This window comes from Hypanus sabinus, chromosome 2 (assembly GCF_030144855.1).
Source record: "Hypanus sabinus isolate sHypSab1 chromosome 2, sHypSab1.hap1, whole genome shotgun sequence".
Taxonomy (NCBI): Eukaryota; Metazoa; Chordata; class Chondrichthyes; order Myliobatiformes; family Dasyatidae; genus Hypanus; species Hypanus sabinus.
Genome location: NC_082707.1, coordinates 115,834,058 through 115,853,581, shown reverse-complemented (window position 1 = coordinate 115,853,581; position 19,524 = coordinate 115,834,058). Strand labels below are relative to the sequence as shown.

The 19,524-nt window shown below is 39.2% G+C and overlaps 1 protein-coding gene across 1 annotated transcript in view; it reads left to right on the top strand.

Moving 5' to 3' along the window:
* Positions 1-19,524, top strand: part of vps39 (VPS39 subunit of HOPS complex) — a 113,743-nt gene that overhangs the window by 31,252 nt on the left and 62,967 nt on the right. The window contains exons 4-7 of the mRNA XM_059952985.1: positions 2,957-2,999; positions 7,839-7,933; positions 15,740-15,838; positions 17,268-17,360. Coding sequence (XP_059808968.1) covers positions 2,957-2,999; positions 7,839-7,933; positions 15,740-15,838; positions 17,268-17,360 — 330 coding nt within the window. The remainder of the gene's footprint in view (positions 1-2,956; positions 3,000-7,838; positions 7,934-15,739; positions 15,839-17,267; positions 17,361-19,524) is intronic.

Here is a 19,524-nt window from a genome sequence, read left to right as displayed (position 1 = left end):
CTCAATATTCAACACCATCGTCCTCTCAAAACTAATCAATATACTTTAAGACCTAGGCCTTGATACTTCCTTATACAACAGGATCCTCGATTTCCTTGCTTGCAAACCCCAGTCAGTTTGGATTGGCAATGACATCTCTTCCACAATCACCTTCATCACAGGTGCACCACAAAGCTGTGCATAGCCCCCTGCTCTTCTCATTTTAAAGTATGACTGTGAAGCTAAGAATAGATCTAATGCCATTTTTAACTTGCTGCTGACTCCACAGTTTTGTTTGCCAAATTAAAGGTGGTGACAAATTGGTACATTGGAGGGAGATTGAAAATCTGGTTGAGTGCCACAACAGCAACCTCACACTCAAATTATCAGCAAATCCAAAGAACTGATTATTGATGCAACACACAAAAAGTGCTGGAGGAACTGGTTGGTGTGTTTATAGACATTTTTAATCTCTCCCTCTACCAGTGTATAGTGCCCTCCTGTTTCAAATTGTCCATTATTGTCCCGGTACCTAAGAAAATTAAGGTAGTATACCTGAACGATTAGCACCCTGTTGCACTCTCCTCAATTATAAGCAAGTGCTTTGAGAGGCTGGTTAAAGACTTCATCTGCAGCATACTATCACCCACTCTGGACCCCCTACCGACGGAACCAGTCTACTGATGACTCCATAACCGCAGCACTACACACCATCCTCACTCACCTGGAGAAGGGGGATGCGTACGTTAGAATGCTGTTCCTGGACTACAGCTCAGCATTTAATTCTCTAGTTCCCTCCAGACTTGACAGGAAGCTCAGAGACCTCGGTCTGCACCCAACCTTGTACAGCTGGATCCCAGACTTCCTATCAGATCATCAACAGGTGGTAAGAATGGGCTCCCCACCTCTGCCCCTCTGACCCTCAAACACAGGTGCCCCCAGAGTTGTGTTCTGAGTCCCCTTCTCTACTCCCATTGTATTGCCACACACAGCTCCAATCTGCCAATCAAATTCGCAGAAGACACGATTTTGATCAGCCTTATTTCTAGCAGTGATGAGACAGCCTACAGAGGAGAGGTTGACACCCTGACACAGTGGTGCCAAGTTAACAACCTCTTCCTCAATGTCCAAAAAACAAAACAGTTGATTGTGGATCACAGAAGGAACGGAGATGGGCTCGGCCCAATCAACATCAATGGGTCTGCGGTTGAGAGAGTGAGTAGTTTCAAGTTCTTTGGTGTACACATCACCAATGATCTCACCTGGACTGTACACACAGACTTTGTGGCAAAAAAAGTGTCTCTTCCCCCTCAGGCAACTGAAGAAATTTGGCATGGGCCCCCAAATCCTCAAGACACTCTACAGGGGCACCACTGAGAGCATATTGACTGGCTGAATCACTGCCTGGTATAAGAAATGCACCAACCTTGATTGCTGAGCACTGCAGAGAGTGGTATGGACAACCCAGTGAATCTATGGATGTGAACTTCCCACCACTGACAACATTTATAACAGCAGGTGCAGAAAGATCATCGGGGACACCAGTTACCCCACAATAAACTGTTTCACTGCTTCCTTCTGACAAACACTACCGCAGCATTAAAGCCAGGACCAACAGACTATGGGACAGTGTCTGTCTACAAACCTTTAGACTTATAATTTCACATGTCTGTACATTGCAACAGAATCATAACACAAAGATGTTTACTCCCTCACATTGTGTGATGGATGTAAGATTTAAATAAATTCTGAATTCATCTATGAAAAAGAGTACAGTCAACCTTTCGGGCTGAGCCCCTGTGATAGAATTTCCAGCATCTGCAGATCTTCTCTTGTTAGTGAACTGATTATTGACGACAGGAGGAAGAAATCAGGTCCATGAGCCAGTGTTCATTAGAGGACCAGAGCTGGAGAGGGTAAGTAACTAAATTCCTGGGTGTTATCAGAGGATCTGTCCTAGAATGAGCTTGTAAGTTCTAATTCAAAGAAGAATTGGCACTGCCTTGTCTTTCATAAAAGTTTGCAAAGATTCAGCATGTCATTTAAAACTGACCATTTTTTATGCATACACAGTGGGGTGTATACTGACTGTTCCATCACAGCCAGGTATGGAAACACCAATGCCCAAGAACAGAAAGCCTACTGAAAGTGTAGATACAGCTCTGTTCATCACAGGAAAAACCCTCCCCACATTTAAGCACATTTACAAAGAGCATTGCCATGAGAAAGCAGCATCTATCATCAAGGACCTCCACCATCCAGGCCATGGTCTCTTCCCACTGCTACCATAGGGAAGAAGGTACAGGAGCCTTAGGTCGCACACCTCCGGGTTCAGGAACATTAATTACCCTTCAACCTTGGGTTCCTGAACCAGCATGGAGAACCTCACTCACCACAATACTGAAAACACTCATTTTCAAGGACTCCACAAATCATGTTCTCATTTATTATTGTTTATTTTTGTTTTTCCTCATTGTTTGCTTATCAGTCTTTGTGTGCATTTTTTATTGATTTTGTTGTATTTCTTTGTTCTGATGTGAATGTCGGTAGTATATGTACTTTGTACATATAGTACATATAGATTGACATTTACTATCGATCTTTGCCTCGGTAATAATGTCGTCTCATCCTCAGTATAATTATGTGCCAAGACTGATTCCCTGTTTATTTACATATTAAGTGCAGTTGTTAATATATTACTTATATCAAGACATGGCCATCTGAATGACTAATTTGATTATTTATCATGTTACAAGCAGTTTTGCTCCTTTTTGCTTATTTGCCATTCTGGTGCATCATGTGTCAATTTCTTCTATCCCTTTGCATGGCATACTACCTCTTTTTTTTAATTCAACAATGTGCTGTGTTTCCTGTTTACTCTATTTAAATGGAATCTTGAATATGAGTAACAGGCATTCTATGATTTTTCATGATGGTGATTTAACTGAATTAATGCCTTTTTATTTTGGTCTTCTAGCTTTATGTGGTATCACAATTTAAGATACTGATTTCACTCTTGGGTAAGTAAAAGAATTTAAAGCTGATGTTTTACCTTTGAATCAAAGTCTAATTTTAAGAGAATTAAGCTGTTTGTAGGTTAACTGTTGTACATGAAATAAAATGGATGAGTGATTGAATTTATAAAAGAAAATTAATCATGTACATAACAATTCATTTGCTTCATTATCTTGATTGGTGTTACCTGTAGATTTTATTCTGTTCTCATAATCACCTTGACAAAATTTGCACCAAAATGTCCGTGGATGATTGCTTACAGTATCTCAGGCTGTCTGTGAGTTATCCCCATACAAATTACTTTCCACAGAAGACCATGTCTTTTGCTAAGTAGATGTTAAGGAATAAATGAAGCAAACTGAGAAACCAGAACACTAAAAAAAGGTAGCCCTGTGTCCATTAAGGGAATAGGTGTTTCAGCTTTCATTCAGGTGACGACATTAGACAGGGCAGACTATAATTTGGGCTTGCACTCAAATCTGAAGCAAAATACGAGAAAATACTGAGATGCAGATAATGTGATGTGTACCTTACTCTGGTTCAATACCAAACATGGACGGAGGCCCATCATGTCTGAACAATCCTGTGTTGAGTGCTCAGCTGCATCTCATTTCCACATTTCTTTCTCAGAGGCTGGAATTCCTAGTCCTTAAACCATCTGCTACCTTTATCCACTGTGAATTCGTATATCTCTATCAAATGTCTGCTTAACTTTCATTTTTGCTAGGAGAGCAGTCTGACCTTGTATCTGAAAACCTGCATCATGCCCAGATGTGTCCAAGAACTATCCTTTGCCCCACTCTAAGATCTTGCGTTTTCTTTCCTAACAAGTTCTTTATGAACCCCAGAATAGAATTTGCCTCTAGCACCTCACAATACATCAATACATTCCAGATCTTAACCACTTACTGTCATTTTTTTAAAAAGGGATTTAAATTTTGTTTGTCACTTCTGACCTTTTTGTCAATCCCATTAAATTACATCTTTTGGTTCTTAAGTGTATTAATGTTGATAATACCTCCTTTCTCTGAAACCTTTGTGATTTTCTACACTTTTTTCAAATCCCCCTCAGTCTTTGGAGAAGAGTGTCATTTTCTCTCATCTGTTCTCATAATAGAAATCCACTATGCCTGCATTCGTTTCGATCAGTGGTTCCCCAACTTTTTTGGAGAACATCCCCTTGATTCCCAGTGCTTCCCCTTCCTTTTCCAACCATTACATAAAAGCTATGAAGACTTTTGATTTATGATGCACAGTGAAAGAACAGGAACTGTAATTCCAAAGCAGTAAGAGATAATTGCAAAAAGTTATTTAAAGCTACAAATACCATTATTTGTTTATTTAATTACAGTAAAAACTATTTTCATCAATGATTTTAGAATGTGCATTAGTATTCCCAACTAGTCGCTATTTCATTGCTTTTTGAGCTTTCAGAGAGATGGCTGGGCTTGGTGCAGTGATATCAGCTTCTCAGCATCAGGCTGAATGTCACTCAGAAGGAGGCTCAGATCCCCACATTCAGTAATTTGCAGTCTGTTTTGTTGCTTTAAAAGAAGTTGGGCGACTGCACTGAAACTGTGCTCTCCTAAATATAAACAACAACACACACAAAATGCTGGTGGAACACAGCAGGCCAGGCAGCATCTATAGGGAGAATCGCTGACGACGGTTCGGGCTGAGACCCTTCATCAGGACGAAGGTTCCACCAGCATTTTGTCAGCTTCCTAACGGTAGCCAAATATGCTTTACAAAGGTTCCAGCATCATCTTTTGCCCCTTTTTTCAACCTATGAAGTCCAGTTCACTTTATGCATTATTAACTGCATTTTCAACATGTCTGGCTATTACCAAGATCACTCTATGCCCCCTTTAATGTAGTGCTCTATAGTTTGCATTTTCTCCTTTCTGCCAAAGAAATGAAATCCTTAAATTTATTAGTAATTGGAAATCATAAACTCTGAAATCCTCAGCAGTGTTGAATCATAAATTTTACAGCAAAAACTCACTGAAGGTGGAAATCTGCTTAAATCACAGTAAGCTAGAGATGCTCAGCAGCTGATGAAAGGTTAACTGCTTCCCTTGCCATGAATGCTGCCTGACTTGAGAACCTCCAGAACTTTCTGTCTTTGTGAGCTTCTTTAAGTTCAAAGTGAATTTATTATCAAAGTACATATATGTCACCATATATTTATGTTGCCAAAACAACAATCACTTACTCAATGTCAGTAAGACCAAAGAGCTAATTAGCCCTGAGATTTTTTTTCTTGCAGGCATGCTCAATACATCCATAATACAATAATAACCATATCAGAATCAATGAAAGACTGCACAGACTTGGGTGTTCAACCAGTGTGCAAAAGACAACAAACTGTGAAAATACAAAAGAAAGAATAATAAACAAACAATAGATATCAAGAACATGAGAAGAGTCCTTGAAAGTGAGCTCTTAAGCTGTGAGAACATTTCAATGATAGGCAAGTGAAGTTGAGTAAAGTTATCCCCTCAGGTTCAAGAGCCTGATGGAAGTTTGTCAAAGTTTTAGATGACATGTCGAATCTTTGGAAACTCCAAGAGGGACTGAGGAATTTAAAGTTGCTGACCCTCTGCACCTCTGATCCTCTAATGAGGAGTGGCTCATACTCCTGTTGTTAATAATTAGCTTTTTGGTCTTGCTGACATTGAGTAAGAACTTGTTATGATGGCACTGCTCAGCCACATTTTCAATCTCCCTCTAATATTCTGATTCATCAATACTTTTGATTTGGCCTACAATGGTAGGATTCAATTTTATATTTATTTCAGAAACCTCTTTGGGTGGCACAATAGCATAATGGTTAGCGCAGTGTTTTACAGTACCAGAGACCCGGGGTCAATTCCCGCCTCTGCCTGTAAGGAGCTTGTACAATCTCCCCGTAACCGTGTGGGTTTCCTCCAGATGCTCTGGTTTCTTCCCAATGTCCAAAGATGTACCAGTTTGTAGGATGTTTGGTCATTGTAAATTGTCCCATGTTTAGGCTAGCGTTAAATTGGGCGATTGCTGGGCAATGTGGCCTATTCTGCATTGTATGTCAATAATTAATTAGTAAAGAAAATCTCACCACCAAATTTATCTTTCCTTTCTTCTTTAACATTCTAGTGGAATCATTCCTCCCATGACACCATTCATGCTTCATTCTTTGATCATAAACAGTATTACTGTCCTTCTCATGCAAATGCTGGGAATATAACACCTTTGTTTCCAGAGTCTAGGTCTCTGAAGCACCAATTTACAGTTTAATACAGTACTTGCAACTTCAGTATTATCCCCTAGATTAGAAAAGACTAAAGACAAATGTGTGTGTCTGCTTTGTGAAACATCACTGCCAGTGTGCAAGCAGACTCAAAGCTACAGGGCTGTTTGATGCTGTAATTCTCCATCCCACTCTCACTCATGACTTTTCTGGTCCTTGGCTACAGTATTTCATTGAAGTACACTGGGAACAACACCGGACCTTTAGTCTAGGCATGATGCAACTTCCCTGTTTCAAAATTGAGTTCAGAGGTTTTAGGGAATGCTTCCACTTACACCAATTGTTCCGATGAAAAGTCATGGACTGGAATTCTGGCTCTGTTTCTCTGTCTCCAGGTGCTACATTATTTTTTTTAACTATTTCAACATCATTTGTTTTTATCTTAGCTTTCCAGCATCTTGATTTTGTAGTTTTAGCAGGTTTAATCACCCAGACCAGAACTGGTACAGATGCCATGTCATTTCAGCTTAGCTAACTTGGCTGAAAACACAAATTGAATTTTGTACTTTTTGTTTACATGGTTAGTAAAACATGACTCTCAGAATCAGAAAGGAAGACTGTATGGCAACAAGCCCTTTGACCCCACCAGCACCCATTTACATTGATCCTGCACTAATCATTCTCCCCATATTCCCACACCATCTGAGCTGTGAGATGTCTTTTCACTCTGCTCCTTGGTGCGACACATATCAAATTTATGTCTATTAAAGGTGGTACACGTAATTTAATACTTTTACCAAGTGCTAATATTTAATGATTTGATTTCATCCTCTCTGACATCCTATGATCATATAAGTGGTTTAAGGAATTGGAGCAACACATTTGTAACTAATTCAGATCTGGTGACAGGAATTGTGAGCTTAATAAAAACTGTGCAACAGTATCTGTCATCTTGAGCTCTAATACAGTTGTAGCTGACATGTCTCCCTTTTCCCCAAGATCCCTGGTATATAACCAGTTTATAGTAATTTTTAAAATGAACCTTATTGTAAATTGTTCATAAGGTATAGAAGCACACAGAGCTTGAATTTTATCATAAACAATGTATTAACAATGGTTTGTTATATGGTTGTAACATTTTTGTGAATTCTGCAAAATTTTTTATCAATGGTTGAACATAATAATGCCTTAAGTTTAAAAAAAATAGGAATTGTTTGTGCTGAAATTTAACATTAAGAAGCCAGTTAAAAAGGTAAAGTAATAATAGAATAGTGGTCGAAGTGATTGATCTGTTCTGACTGGATAATCTCAGAAGCAAAATTGGTCCTTCCTAGTGGAATGGAAATTTGAGTCGGGTTTTTTTGAGGTTTTGGTGAAGAATGAGATAAAGTCAGAGACATTTAATCCTAGACTAAAAGTGTGTCTTGAACTTTAACAATATACAGTATAGTTTATTGGAGCAGGCAGAATTGATGCTGAAATATATACTGACTAAATGAGATTTTCAAGCAGTTGCCAAATTAACGGCAGTGTAAGACAAATATCAATGAAATTGTTATGTAAGGGAGAAATGCTTCTAACAAAATTTAAATATATATTTCTTTTTCCCTTGCAGAAAATAATATTTATGTTCATGATTTACTCACATTCCAACAAATTACAATGGTTGCAAAAGCTAAAGGTGCTAGTCTCTTCTCGTGTGATTTGAAGGTAAGAGGTAACGTGCTGCGAGTTGTACCTAGTATTATTTCTGGAATAATAAATATAATGGTCATGATGTCTACAATTTCATATTTTCCAATCAAATCTCAACCTGTCGCACTGATTTAAAAAAAACACCAAGGGAACATTTGAATGCATGTTTCATGGCTGATAATTTCTACCATTTTCCCACCTTACAAATGCAGAGTTAGTTGAGAAAAGGCATAATGTCCCTCCATCTCCTTCCCTTCTGTAGTATTCTACCTACCTCTTCTGATGCTGCTGCTTGTTCTGGGGTGTATTTGCCCTATCAGGTACCTTGTTCAAGTGTCCTTCCATTAATGAATCTCACCACCCTTCCTTGAAGTTGAGAATGGAGAGACTGAAAAAAGGACAGAAAGAAACCACAGTCGAATAGAAGCAGTGAAGGCAGGGAAATCAAGGCTTAGAGGCAAAAAGGGTCAGAGAATGAAAAAGATTTAAAATGATTTTTTAAAAATCTAACCTGAAGGCCTTGTATCTTAATGTACAAAGCATGTGCAAAAAGATAAATGAACTAACAGCACATGGGTGAATGGGTATGATTACAGAGATGTAGTTGCAAAAGGAACAAAATCAGGAACTAAACATTTAAGGTTATTTGACTTTTTGAGAGGACAGGTGAAAAGGAAAAGATTATGGAGTGGCACTGTTAATGAAGGATTAGATAAATATAATTGTGAGAGGTAGTGGATCAGCAGGAGACGCTCATGGAGTGAGCACTGTTTCAGATTCGCTCCATAACCTTTACTTTTCTTAACCTATGATCACCCTTATTTAACTTAGTTTTACCTACACCAAAAGATTCTTGCTACTTTTTTGGACTTATCTTTAGGAGTTTATTGTGAATTTTTGAAGAAATGAATACAGAAATGGCTCTTAGGTCTAAAGGGCGAGAACCGGGGAAAGATCCTAATGGGAACGGGAAGAAGAAGACGACTGATCCTAAGCGCACTGAATTGACTTATGAAATATTATTGGAGGTTTTAAATGAAAAATTTGAAGAACAACGACAAATTTTTAAACAAGATATAAAGGCTTTTCAAGATTATATGGATAAGACGGATTCAGTAGTTAACCAGCAGCAAGTTCTAATCGCAACTTTGCAAGAGGACGCTCGGAAGCGAGACTTGATAATTGAAAAACCGGAGCAGAAATTACTTTCGACGATTAAGCAGGTGGAAACACTTAAAGCCAAGAGTGTCGACTTTGAGAATCGGTCCAGAAGACAGAACTTACGCATACTTGGTCTCCCGGAAGGTATTGAACAAGGGGACCCCTCGAAGTACTTTGCTCAACTTTTAAAGGATGCGTTCCCTTCTGTATTCCCAGACAGTCCTCCGTTACTTGATCGCGCTCACAGAATTATGCGTTGATCACCAAGTGCTACAGCTAAACCACCCGTTGTAATTGTCCGATTTCACTATGTGTATGTTAAAGAGCAACTTATTCGTGTGGCTTGGCGTGTAGGGATGGTCAAATTTCAAAATCACAATTTTCGATTAGTGGAAGATTTTAGTCCAGAAGTAATGAAGGCAAGGCTTCTTTTTAAACCTCTGATGTCCGAATGTTATGAGAAAAATCTAAAACCTGCGCTCTTATACCCTGCGAAGCTCAGAATCTCGCCTCCCAATGCACCACGGCGTATTTTCCTTTCTACATCTGAAGCGAGAAGTTTCCTGAATGAGAACTTCCCTACAGCTGCGGATTCTCGTCTCTAAAAAATGAGTGATTTTGATCATGCAAGATGGTTTTTGTTTCCAAAACCAGATTTTGTTTCTGGCTATTGGTGTAGGTTTACTCTATATTTTATACTCTAATTAAAGTTTTTTTTTCGTCATATTAATCTTTTTATTTTACTTACTTCAACCACTGTACTTTATCTTTGGTCATTATTCTTAATCCTTCGAAGGTGAATTTTTTTTTACTAAGATGGCAGTTTCTTCTCTAAAATATTTTAGGCTTTTTTTTTGATTTCTCCATTTTTTTTCTCTCGTCTTCCTATAATGTACCTCTTATCACAGTTTAAATTTTTTTTGGTTTGTTCGGGTTTTAACCCGATTTATAAGTTACTAGTGATTATATTCTTTTTGTTTTTTTACTATATTAAGTAGTTTGGTTTTAGTATAGTGATTATTATTTCTTTAGAGTTTGAGTGGATCTTTTTTTTTATCCTTTATATGCGGAGTTGTCTTCTGCTGATATGGGGGTAGATTTAGTTTCATCTCTCCTTTTTCCCAGCCTTTTCCTGGCTGGGGTGGTCTTTTTTCCTCTTGGGTGGGGGGGTGGGGTTTTTATTTCTAAATCTTATGTTCCTTACATCAGTTTTTTTTAGTTTCTTCGTTTGGGCTGATTTTAAACTACTAAAATGTCCGCGGTGTTGTCACTTCCGGTTCAGCCCCTTATTTTTGTTCCTCTTCCGGGTGCATGAGTTCATAATTTGGTTAACCCTTTATGTACCAAAGGGTTGATTTCAGAAATATGGCTCAGACCATTAATTTTGTCTCGGAATACTAATGGCTTAAACCATCCCATTAAACGGAAAAAGATTTTCAAAGTATTCCAAAGACTTAATGCTTATATTATTTTTGTACAAGAAACTCATGTGAGGAAAGAGGACAATTATCACTTTTTTAGGTTTTGGAGGTGGTCAACAGTACCATTCGAATTCGAATGCTAAAGTAAAGGGAGTTTCAATTTTTATTGACTCCTCTATTGCATTTGTCCAACACGATATCTTTTCGGATCCGAATGGTAGATCTTTGTTAATTACTGGCTTACTTTTTAACAAAAAGGTTGCTATGGTTAATGTTTATGCTCCAAATGTGGATTGTCCCGATTTTTTAAGTCCTTATTTACTTCTCTACCTAATCTAAATGAATATAAGTTAATAATGGGTGGTGAATTTAATTGTTGTTTAAATCCTTTGTTGGACAAATCTATATCTACTCAGAATTTACCTAATAAGTATTAACTCTTTTTTGACTGATAATGGAATTTTTGATATTTGGAGATTTTGGCATCCTAAGGACAAAGAGTTTTCATTTTTCTCACATGTTTATCATTCCTACTCGAGAATTGATTATTTTTTTATTGACTCTTGTTTTATTCCATCGGTAATTGGTTGTAATTATGATATTATAGCCATCTCTGACCATGCTCCATTAAAACTTTCTATTAAATTTAAGAATACAGCTTCTAGTGCTAGACAATGGCGATTTGATTCTACCTTACTGCAAGATCCAGAATTTATTAAATTTATGAAGGAACAGATTGATTTCTTCTTTTCAACTAATTCCATGGATGATATTTCTTGCGGAACACTTTGCGACACTTTTAAAGCATATAAAAAATTAGAAGTGTTGTATTTAATACTTCTATTAAATTTGAAAAGATATGGAGACCATTTATTCAATATTTTCATATGATGTAATATGACCCTGTTCCAAGCCTATTTGTTTTTCCATTTTCGATTTTATATATGTTGAGAGGATCAGAGTTGACGACACTGATGATTTTGTATTTTTGTGAGATATTATAAACAGCCCTTTTTTTCCTATTTTTTCTTTTTCTCTTTTTTCTTTTTATGTTTTTTCCCTTATTAGTTATTAGATTATTAGATTAGTTTTTTTGCATTTTTTTTTTCTTTTTCTTTTTTCTGTTTTTTTTTAATATATATTATGATATACCTAGGTTTGCCTTGTTTATTTGTAAATTGTATCGTCCATGATTTGGGAATACTCATTTATACTGTAACCATTGCTTATGTATTCTTACATGTTCAGTTGAAATGTGTATGTTTTTAATCCCATTATCTATGTATCAATTTTATTTTGTTGATAATAATAATAATAAAAAGATTGAAAAAGAAAAAGAGAGGTAGTATGTGCTCAGAAGATACTGACTTTAGACTGAGGTTTCTAAACAAAAGCCAAGGGAAAGAAAATACAGGTTAGAGGAAGGTGGTACTACCCCCTCACACCAACCCCCTGACATGTTGCCTTACTCCCCATACAGAGGCCACATTGTAGGAAAGAGTATAACTCTATATAACAGGAAGATAATCACAGGGGACTTTAATCTTCATGTAGATTGGATTAGTCAAATTGGAAAGAGGAGTTACAACAACATTCATAGTGTATTTGGGATTGTTTCTTGGAGTACAATGTTATGTAGATAAACCAGAGAACACACTAAATTAGATCTGATAAAGGATATAATTTTGTCTTCTATTTGAGAGATAGAAACTGGGGTTAGAAGCAAATGTGCTTAAATTAAATAAGGGGAATTACAGTGGAATGAAGATAGTGTTAGCTAAAGTGTTCTGAACTGATAAATAAGGGAAGACAATAGACAAATAGTGGCAAACATTTAAAGAAGTAATTCATGGCACAGTGTATATGTGCATGTATGCTGCATAGATACACAAACTTCAGCCCAACCCCAACCAGTTCATGCCTACCACGTTGCCCACCCAGCTTATCCTGATCTCCTACATTTGACCAGGTTGCACCTCCATGTACCTTTCCAAGTGTTTCATAAATTATACTACTGTACCTCCCTCAACCTCTTCCTCACCCTCCATATGGAAAAGTGGCCCTCGAGTTCCTCAGCATTTTATGTGATTTGCTTTGGATTTGTAGCATCTACAGGATATTTTGTGATTACAAATTCCCCTTTCACAAGGATATGCTAACCCTGCTTAATTAGATTATGATTTCCCAGATGTATTAATATGGTTTCCTTAGTTATTGATTTAAATATTTTTTCTACAATAGACGTGCTGCTAATCAGCCTACAGATACCTGCTGCTTTGCCTCCCTTTAGAAGCAACATATCACTGGCAGCTTTCCAATCCTCTGACACTTCTCTAGAATCATGGGATTTTTGAGGAATTCTAACAATGAATTCCACTATCTTAGCAGTCATTTATTTTTATATCCTGGGATGCAGGCTACGTGGGTCTAGAGACTTAACAGTCTTTAGTTCAAGCTATAGGCATAGCTTTTTGTTGGCTACAGTCCATGTTCCAAGCTCCCCAACTCTCTCTGCACTACATTGATGACTACATTGATGCTGCTTCATGCACCCATGCTGTGCTTATCAATTTCAACTTCCACCCTGCCATTAAATTTACTTGGTCTATTTCTGACACCTCTTTTTCAATCTCTTTGCCTCCAACTCTGGAAGCAAACTGTCTACTGATTTTTGAAATTAATTTACCAATTCCTACGACTGTCGTGACTGTACCTCTTCCCACCCTGACTCCTGTAAAAATGCCACTCCCTTTTCTCAGTTCCTTCATCTATACCCATCCTGTTCCCAGGATGTGGCTTTCCTTTCCAGGATGCCAGAGATGTCGTCCTTCAAAGATTTGGGTTTCCCTTCCTCCGCAATTGATACTGCTCTCACCCGCATCAACTCCATTTCCTGGACATCTGCGCTCACCCCATCTTCCCACTGACTTAATAGGGATAGAGTTCCTCTTGTTCTCACTTACCACCCCATGAGACTCCACATCCAACCTGTCATTCACCATAATTTCCACCATCTTCAATAGGACCCTACCAGCAAACACATCTTTACCTCACCTGCCCCCCCCCCCCCCCCCCACTTTCTGCAGTGATTGCTCTGTCCGTGACTCCCTTGTCCATTCACCCCTCTCCACTAAACCCCCGTCTGGCACTTAGCCATGTAGCGAACAGAAGTGCTGCACCTGCCCATTCACCTCCAACCTCAACTCCATTCAAACTCTGTCACACTGAGCACAGGTGATCCCCAGGGTTGTGTGCTCGGTATACTGTTGACTCAGGTCTGCACTGCCAAATCCAGCTCACACCACTTCATCAAATTCGCTGATGATACTACAGTGGATGGCTTCATCAACAACAATGATGAGTCAGCATACAGAGAAGAGGTAGAGAGACTTGACAAATGGTGCAGAAGCAACAAGCTGAGTCTCATCATGGACAAGACAAAGAAATAATAAGGGACTTCAGGAAGGCACAGTCAACCATTCTCCATTGCACATCAGTGGCAGTGCCATAGAGAGAGAGTGAAGAAGTCAATGTCCACATAATGGGCAATCTAACCTGGACTCACAACATCTCCTCAGTAGCCAAGAAGGCACAGCAGTGTCTACCTTTCTGAGGAGACTGAGGTGTGCAAGACTCCCCGCCCCTGTTCTAACAACTTTCTACAGGAGCACCATCAAGAGTGTCCTGTGTGGTACAGAAGCTGCAGGGCATCAGACTGCCAAACCCTACAGAGGATAGTAAAAACTGCCAAGAGGATTATCGGAGATTCCCTCCCTCCACCCCCCCCCCCCAATTGTGACATTTACCAGGAAAGTTCCAGACAAAGGGCCCAAAGCATTGTTAAAGATCTCCCACCATCCATCCCACAATCTCTTAGACCCACTACTGTCAGGAAGGAGGTACATAAGCACTGCTAGGCTGTGAGGCTTATGAATGTCCTGCCACTTAATCCTTGTAGTCATAAATACATTGATTTTTGTCCCTTCACTTGGAGGGGTCAACTCCTTGATATGGATGTGTTTGTGGTTGCTAGATATGCCCGGTAATTCAGCCAGTGAGTCATTTTGGTGAAGATGACTTTTGACGGTGATGATTAAGTCAACTATACTGAGCAACGTAGCTGATCCTAACAGATGTACATGTGGGTGTACATTTTGCCCTGCTTTCCTTTTCCATGACAAATTACTGATGTTGCTGCCACAGCAACAATGTTTGCAAATTCAGTCCAAGCTTGGGATCTTTCTTCTAACTAGGCTGTGTCTATTGATCCTTCCTTTAACCAGCAGAATAATTAGAGGGATTCTGGAATAGAGTTGCTCTGTATGTGATTAATTATGTTCTACCTTCTACTGTTTATATTTGGAAAAAATCTAGTTGCAGTAGTCCTGTCATCAAATCTATAACAGCAAGATGTAAAATTGCTAATGTAATTTTGCATAATTGATGGTTATTTTAAAACTGGAATATTTTTATTCTTTTAGCGGTGTATCAATATTATATATTATCCACTATATCAGAATCAGTTTTATTATCAGTGACATGCAAAATTTGCTTTGTGGCAGCAGGTCAATGCAAAAACAAAAGGAATAACAAGATAGTGTTCATTGGTCAGGGGCTATTCAGAAATCTGATGCGAAAGGAGAAAAGCTTTTACTGAATCATTGAGTGGGTCTTCAGGCTCCTGGACTAACTCCCCAACTATGGTAAAGAGAAGAGGGCACACCCCAGTAGAAGCTGATGGATGCCACATTCTTGAGGCACCAGCTCTTGAAGATGTCCTCAATAATGGGGAGGATTTTTGGCTATAATGGATCTAGCTAAATCTTACAATCCTCTGCTGTTCCTTGCGAGTTTGTGCACTGCAGCTTCCAGACCAGGCAATGATGCAACCAGTCGGAATGCTCTCCATTGTACATCTGTAGAAATTTGTAAGTGACATACCAAAGCTTCTCAAATTCCAGACTCCTAACAAAGTAGTGATGCTGATGTGCCTTCTTCATGATGGAATTACTGTAATGTGTTGTATTTTTGATCCAGAGAAAGATATATTAAACAATCCTTACCAAGTTGTGATGCAGCCTTTTAAAATGGTCCCACCATATTTCCATAGAAATTTACAAGAGTCTTTGGAGGTAGAAGAAGTAGAGCTGCTGGCATGCCTTTCTCATGATTATATCAATATGTTGTATGTTTTAATCCAGAGAAACTGTAATTGGTAACAAGCATCCTGTATTTTCAGCGAACTGATGGTGATGAGCCAATTCTCAGTATGTGTGTAGCTGTGAAGAAGAAACTGCAACTCTACTACTGGCGTGGTCGAGAGTTCCAAGAAGCACAGGTGAGGATATCTCAATTGAGGCAAATTTCAGCAAGATAATCTAAAATCAAGATGGGTATTAACCTGGGTTTCTCTCATTTCCAGTAATTTCTCTCCCCTTCCTCCCTCCTCCTTTATCCGTTATTTCATTCTGGTTACCCTTTCTCTTTCCCTCCCCTGCCCATCACCTCTTTTCTCTTTCTTCCATGATCCACTTTTCTCTCCTGTTAGGTTCTTTCTTTACCCCCTTATCTCTTCCACCTAACCTCTCTTCCAGCTTCTTTCTTCAACCACTCCTCCTTCACCCTTGCACCTTCCCCCTCACCTTGTCTCACCTATCACCTGCCAACTTGTACTCGTTCCCTACCCGCCCCCAACCCCAGCCTTCATACTGTGGTTTCTGCTCCTTCCTTTCCAGTACCAGTGAAGATCTCAGCCCCTCCACAGATGCTGCCTTATGAGTTCTTCCAGTATTTGTATGTATCTTGCTCTAAATGCAGCAAGCTTCTATGATCCAGAAGACCAGAATCAGATGTATTATCATTGACTGAGGTGATGTGAAATTTGTTGTTTTGTGACAGCAGTGCAGTGCAAAGATGTTAAATTAGTTAAAATTACAGAACTATAAAGTGGAAAAAGGGAAAGGAATAATGAGGGTTCATTGGTTCATGGGCTATTCAGACAGAGGGGAAGAAGCTGTTTATGATTTACTGAGTATATGTCTTCAGGCTCCTGAAAGCAAGCATGCAGGTACAGCAGGCAGTGAAGAAAGCTAATGGCATGCTGGCCTTTATAACAAGAGCAATTGAGTATAGGAGTAAAGAGGTCCTTCCACAGCTGTACAGGGCCCTGGTGAGACCCCACCTGGAGTACTGTGTGCAGTTTTGGTCTCCAGATTTGCTATTGAGGGAGTGCAGCGTAGGTTCACAAGGTTAATTCCTGGAATGGCGGGACTGTCATATGTTGAAAGATTGGAGCGACTGGGCTTGTATACACTGGAATTTAGAAGGTTGAGAGGGGATCTGATTGAAACATATAAGATTATTAAGGGATTGGACACGCTGGAGGCAGGAAGCATGTTCCCGCTGATGGGTGAGTCCAGAACTAGAGGCCACAGTTTAAGCATAAGGGGTAGGCCATTTAGAACAGAGTTGCGGAAAAACTTTTTCACCCAGAGAGTGGTGGATATGTGGAATGCTCTGCCCCAGAAGGCAGTGGAGGCCAAGTCTCTGGATGCATTCAAGAGAGAGTTAGATAGAGCTCTTATAGATAGTGGGGTCAAGGGATATGGGGACACGGCAGGAACGGGGTACTGATTGTGTATGATCAGCCATGATCACAGTGAATGGCAGTGCTGACTAGTAAGGGCCAAATGGCCTACTCCTGCACCTACTGTCTATTGTCTCAGTATACTTCTATTTTAAATGAATTACATGTTTTGTTGTTGCAGGCAGATTTCAGTGTTCCCGATGTTCCCAAATCCATGGCCTGGTGTGAGAACTCCATTTGCGTGGGCTTTAAAAGAGATTATTATCTTATCAGGGTACGTAAGATATAGGTCACTGATTATCAGAATTGCAGTTTTTGATAGAAAATTAGTACATTACATTTGTAACTTGATTGTAGAAATTCCTTTAATATGCAGTTGATAGCCTTTTGTGAATGATGAGACATTAAACTGAGCATGGACAGTAAGAGCTAATGTGCATTCCACAATGACTTTGCTTTATCAGTAGCCCAACAATAATATTTTAATGATCTCTGAAGGTCAGAATTAAAGGAACAGATGTAATGAAATTGGTAATCAAAATCTTGGGTGGTGTGGTGGATATAGCGTCTCTACCAAAGGAGGTATAAGGCCACCCTTGGGCAAGGTGTAGCACCTGCTTAGCACGCCCCCCCCCCCCCCCCCAATCAGGGACATCTGAAGCCATGGGAGCTGCTGGTGCATATCACAAGCCCTGGTTATGCAACCATTGATGTCGGGCAATCTCTGAAGTGTATGGATAATGGCTGGAGTCACCCATCTTGTAACGACACTGTCCAAAAATTTGCCAGGAACTGTGATGGTCAGGATAGATGAAAGAGCATGATCGCCTACCTCATATGACACAGCACTTAACGATAATGGCTAGAATATTTATCCAGTAAATGGAGAGGCAGGTGCTCAGATTGCCAAGTTATCTGTTATTGTATGAGATTATTGTATAATGTTATAGGAAGTGGGAAACTTGTTATTTTTTTTATGTATGTTTGTCAGCCTTTGTTCAGTTTAAAGCCATCTACAAAAGCTCAGTTTAAAGGTAAAGTGTTACATACATATATATATATATATATATATAATATAATTGTTCTTCCATCTCAATTTCTAAAATACTTTTAATATGCTCATATTCATCTAGTCCTGAGTGCCAGAGCTTTCAAAAACCATCATAGCCAGCTGATAGCACACTAAAAAGTAATCTTTGGCTGAGGGTAATATATGGTTGTTCTTCTTCATGCCCCTATTCTGAGCTAAATAAATAAACAGCAGATGAATATGATTTTCAATTTAAGAAATGCCTTTATATCCTTCCCACAATCTCTTTGACCTCCTGCCGTCGGTTAGAAGCATTAGAACCAGCACTGTCAGGCTGAGTAACAGCTTCTTCCTCCTGGCTGGAAGACTTCTTAACAACCTGCTGTCACCCAGCACACATGAACACCCTGTCTGAATGCCCAGGCACTCCCCAACTCAAAGACATGCTCTTATCCTGTACTGGTTACTTTCCATCATTTATTGCTGCTGTTTCATATACATGACTGCTGTTTTATTATGATAGTGCCAGTAACATTTCATAAGCATGCACCTTGCACTTTATGTCAACCTGTCAATCTTCAGGCCATGTCACTTGGGGACTTGTGCTAATATTATTTTGTGACTCTGCGTGCTGGATTGTAACTATATGTGCTGTGTGTGACTACATGGACTGTGTTTTGCACTTTGGCCCCAGAAGAACAATGTTTCATTTATCTGTTTACTAGACAACTGGGTGACCCGTTGGGGCACCCTTTGAGAGAAAGGTAGTGCAGTCGGATGTGATGTGCTTTGGAAATTAAAGAAAAACTCAGTTTATTAAAGAATAAAGACACATAGCAAGGCAAATATAGCTCCTCCTTGTTTAATGAAGGACACTTTTTATGAAACCATTTCTGGTTGATCTGCCACCCTTCAAGAATACTCTAACGTTTTCATTTCTTTTTCCCCGGCTTAAAGCCACATACAGCTGACCATTCTGGAATGCTGGTTTCTCCAAATAAATCAACACATTCTCCATGGTTTGGCCTTGCGCATTATGTATGGTCATAGTAAAGCATGACTGTATCGGGAACTGGTTCCACTGAAATGGGACATCGTCCCCTTCTGATAAATTGAGAGTAATTCTTGGGATCATGACAATGTCATTATTGAACACACCAATGTTTATCTTTGCTACGATGAGATTGTCGTGCAGTTCTTCCACCATCATTTGCGTTCCATTGCAAAGCCTTGGTGGATCCAAGTTCCTCATTGAAATGATGGGAGATCCCCTCTTGAATTCCAGTTTATGTGGCGGCAATCCAGAGAGTTCGACTGAATCAAGGAATTCTGTTGGAAAATGAGTGGCGTTAGCTCCTTCAGTTTCGGCATTGAAGGAACAGTATTCTTTCATGATTCCAGGGAAGCA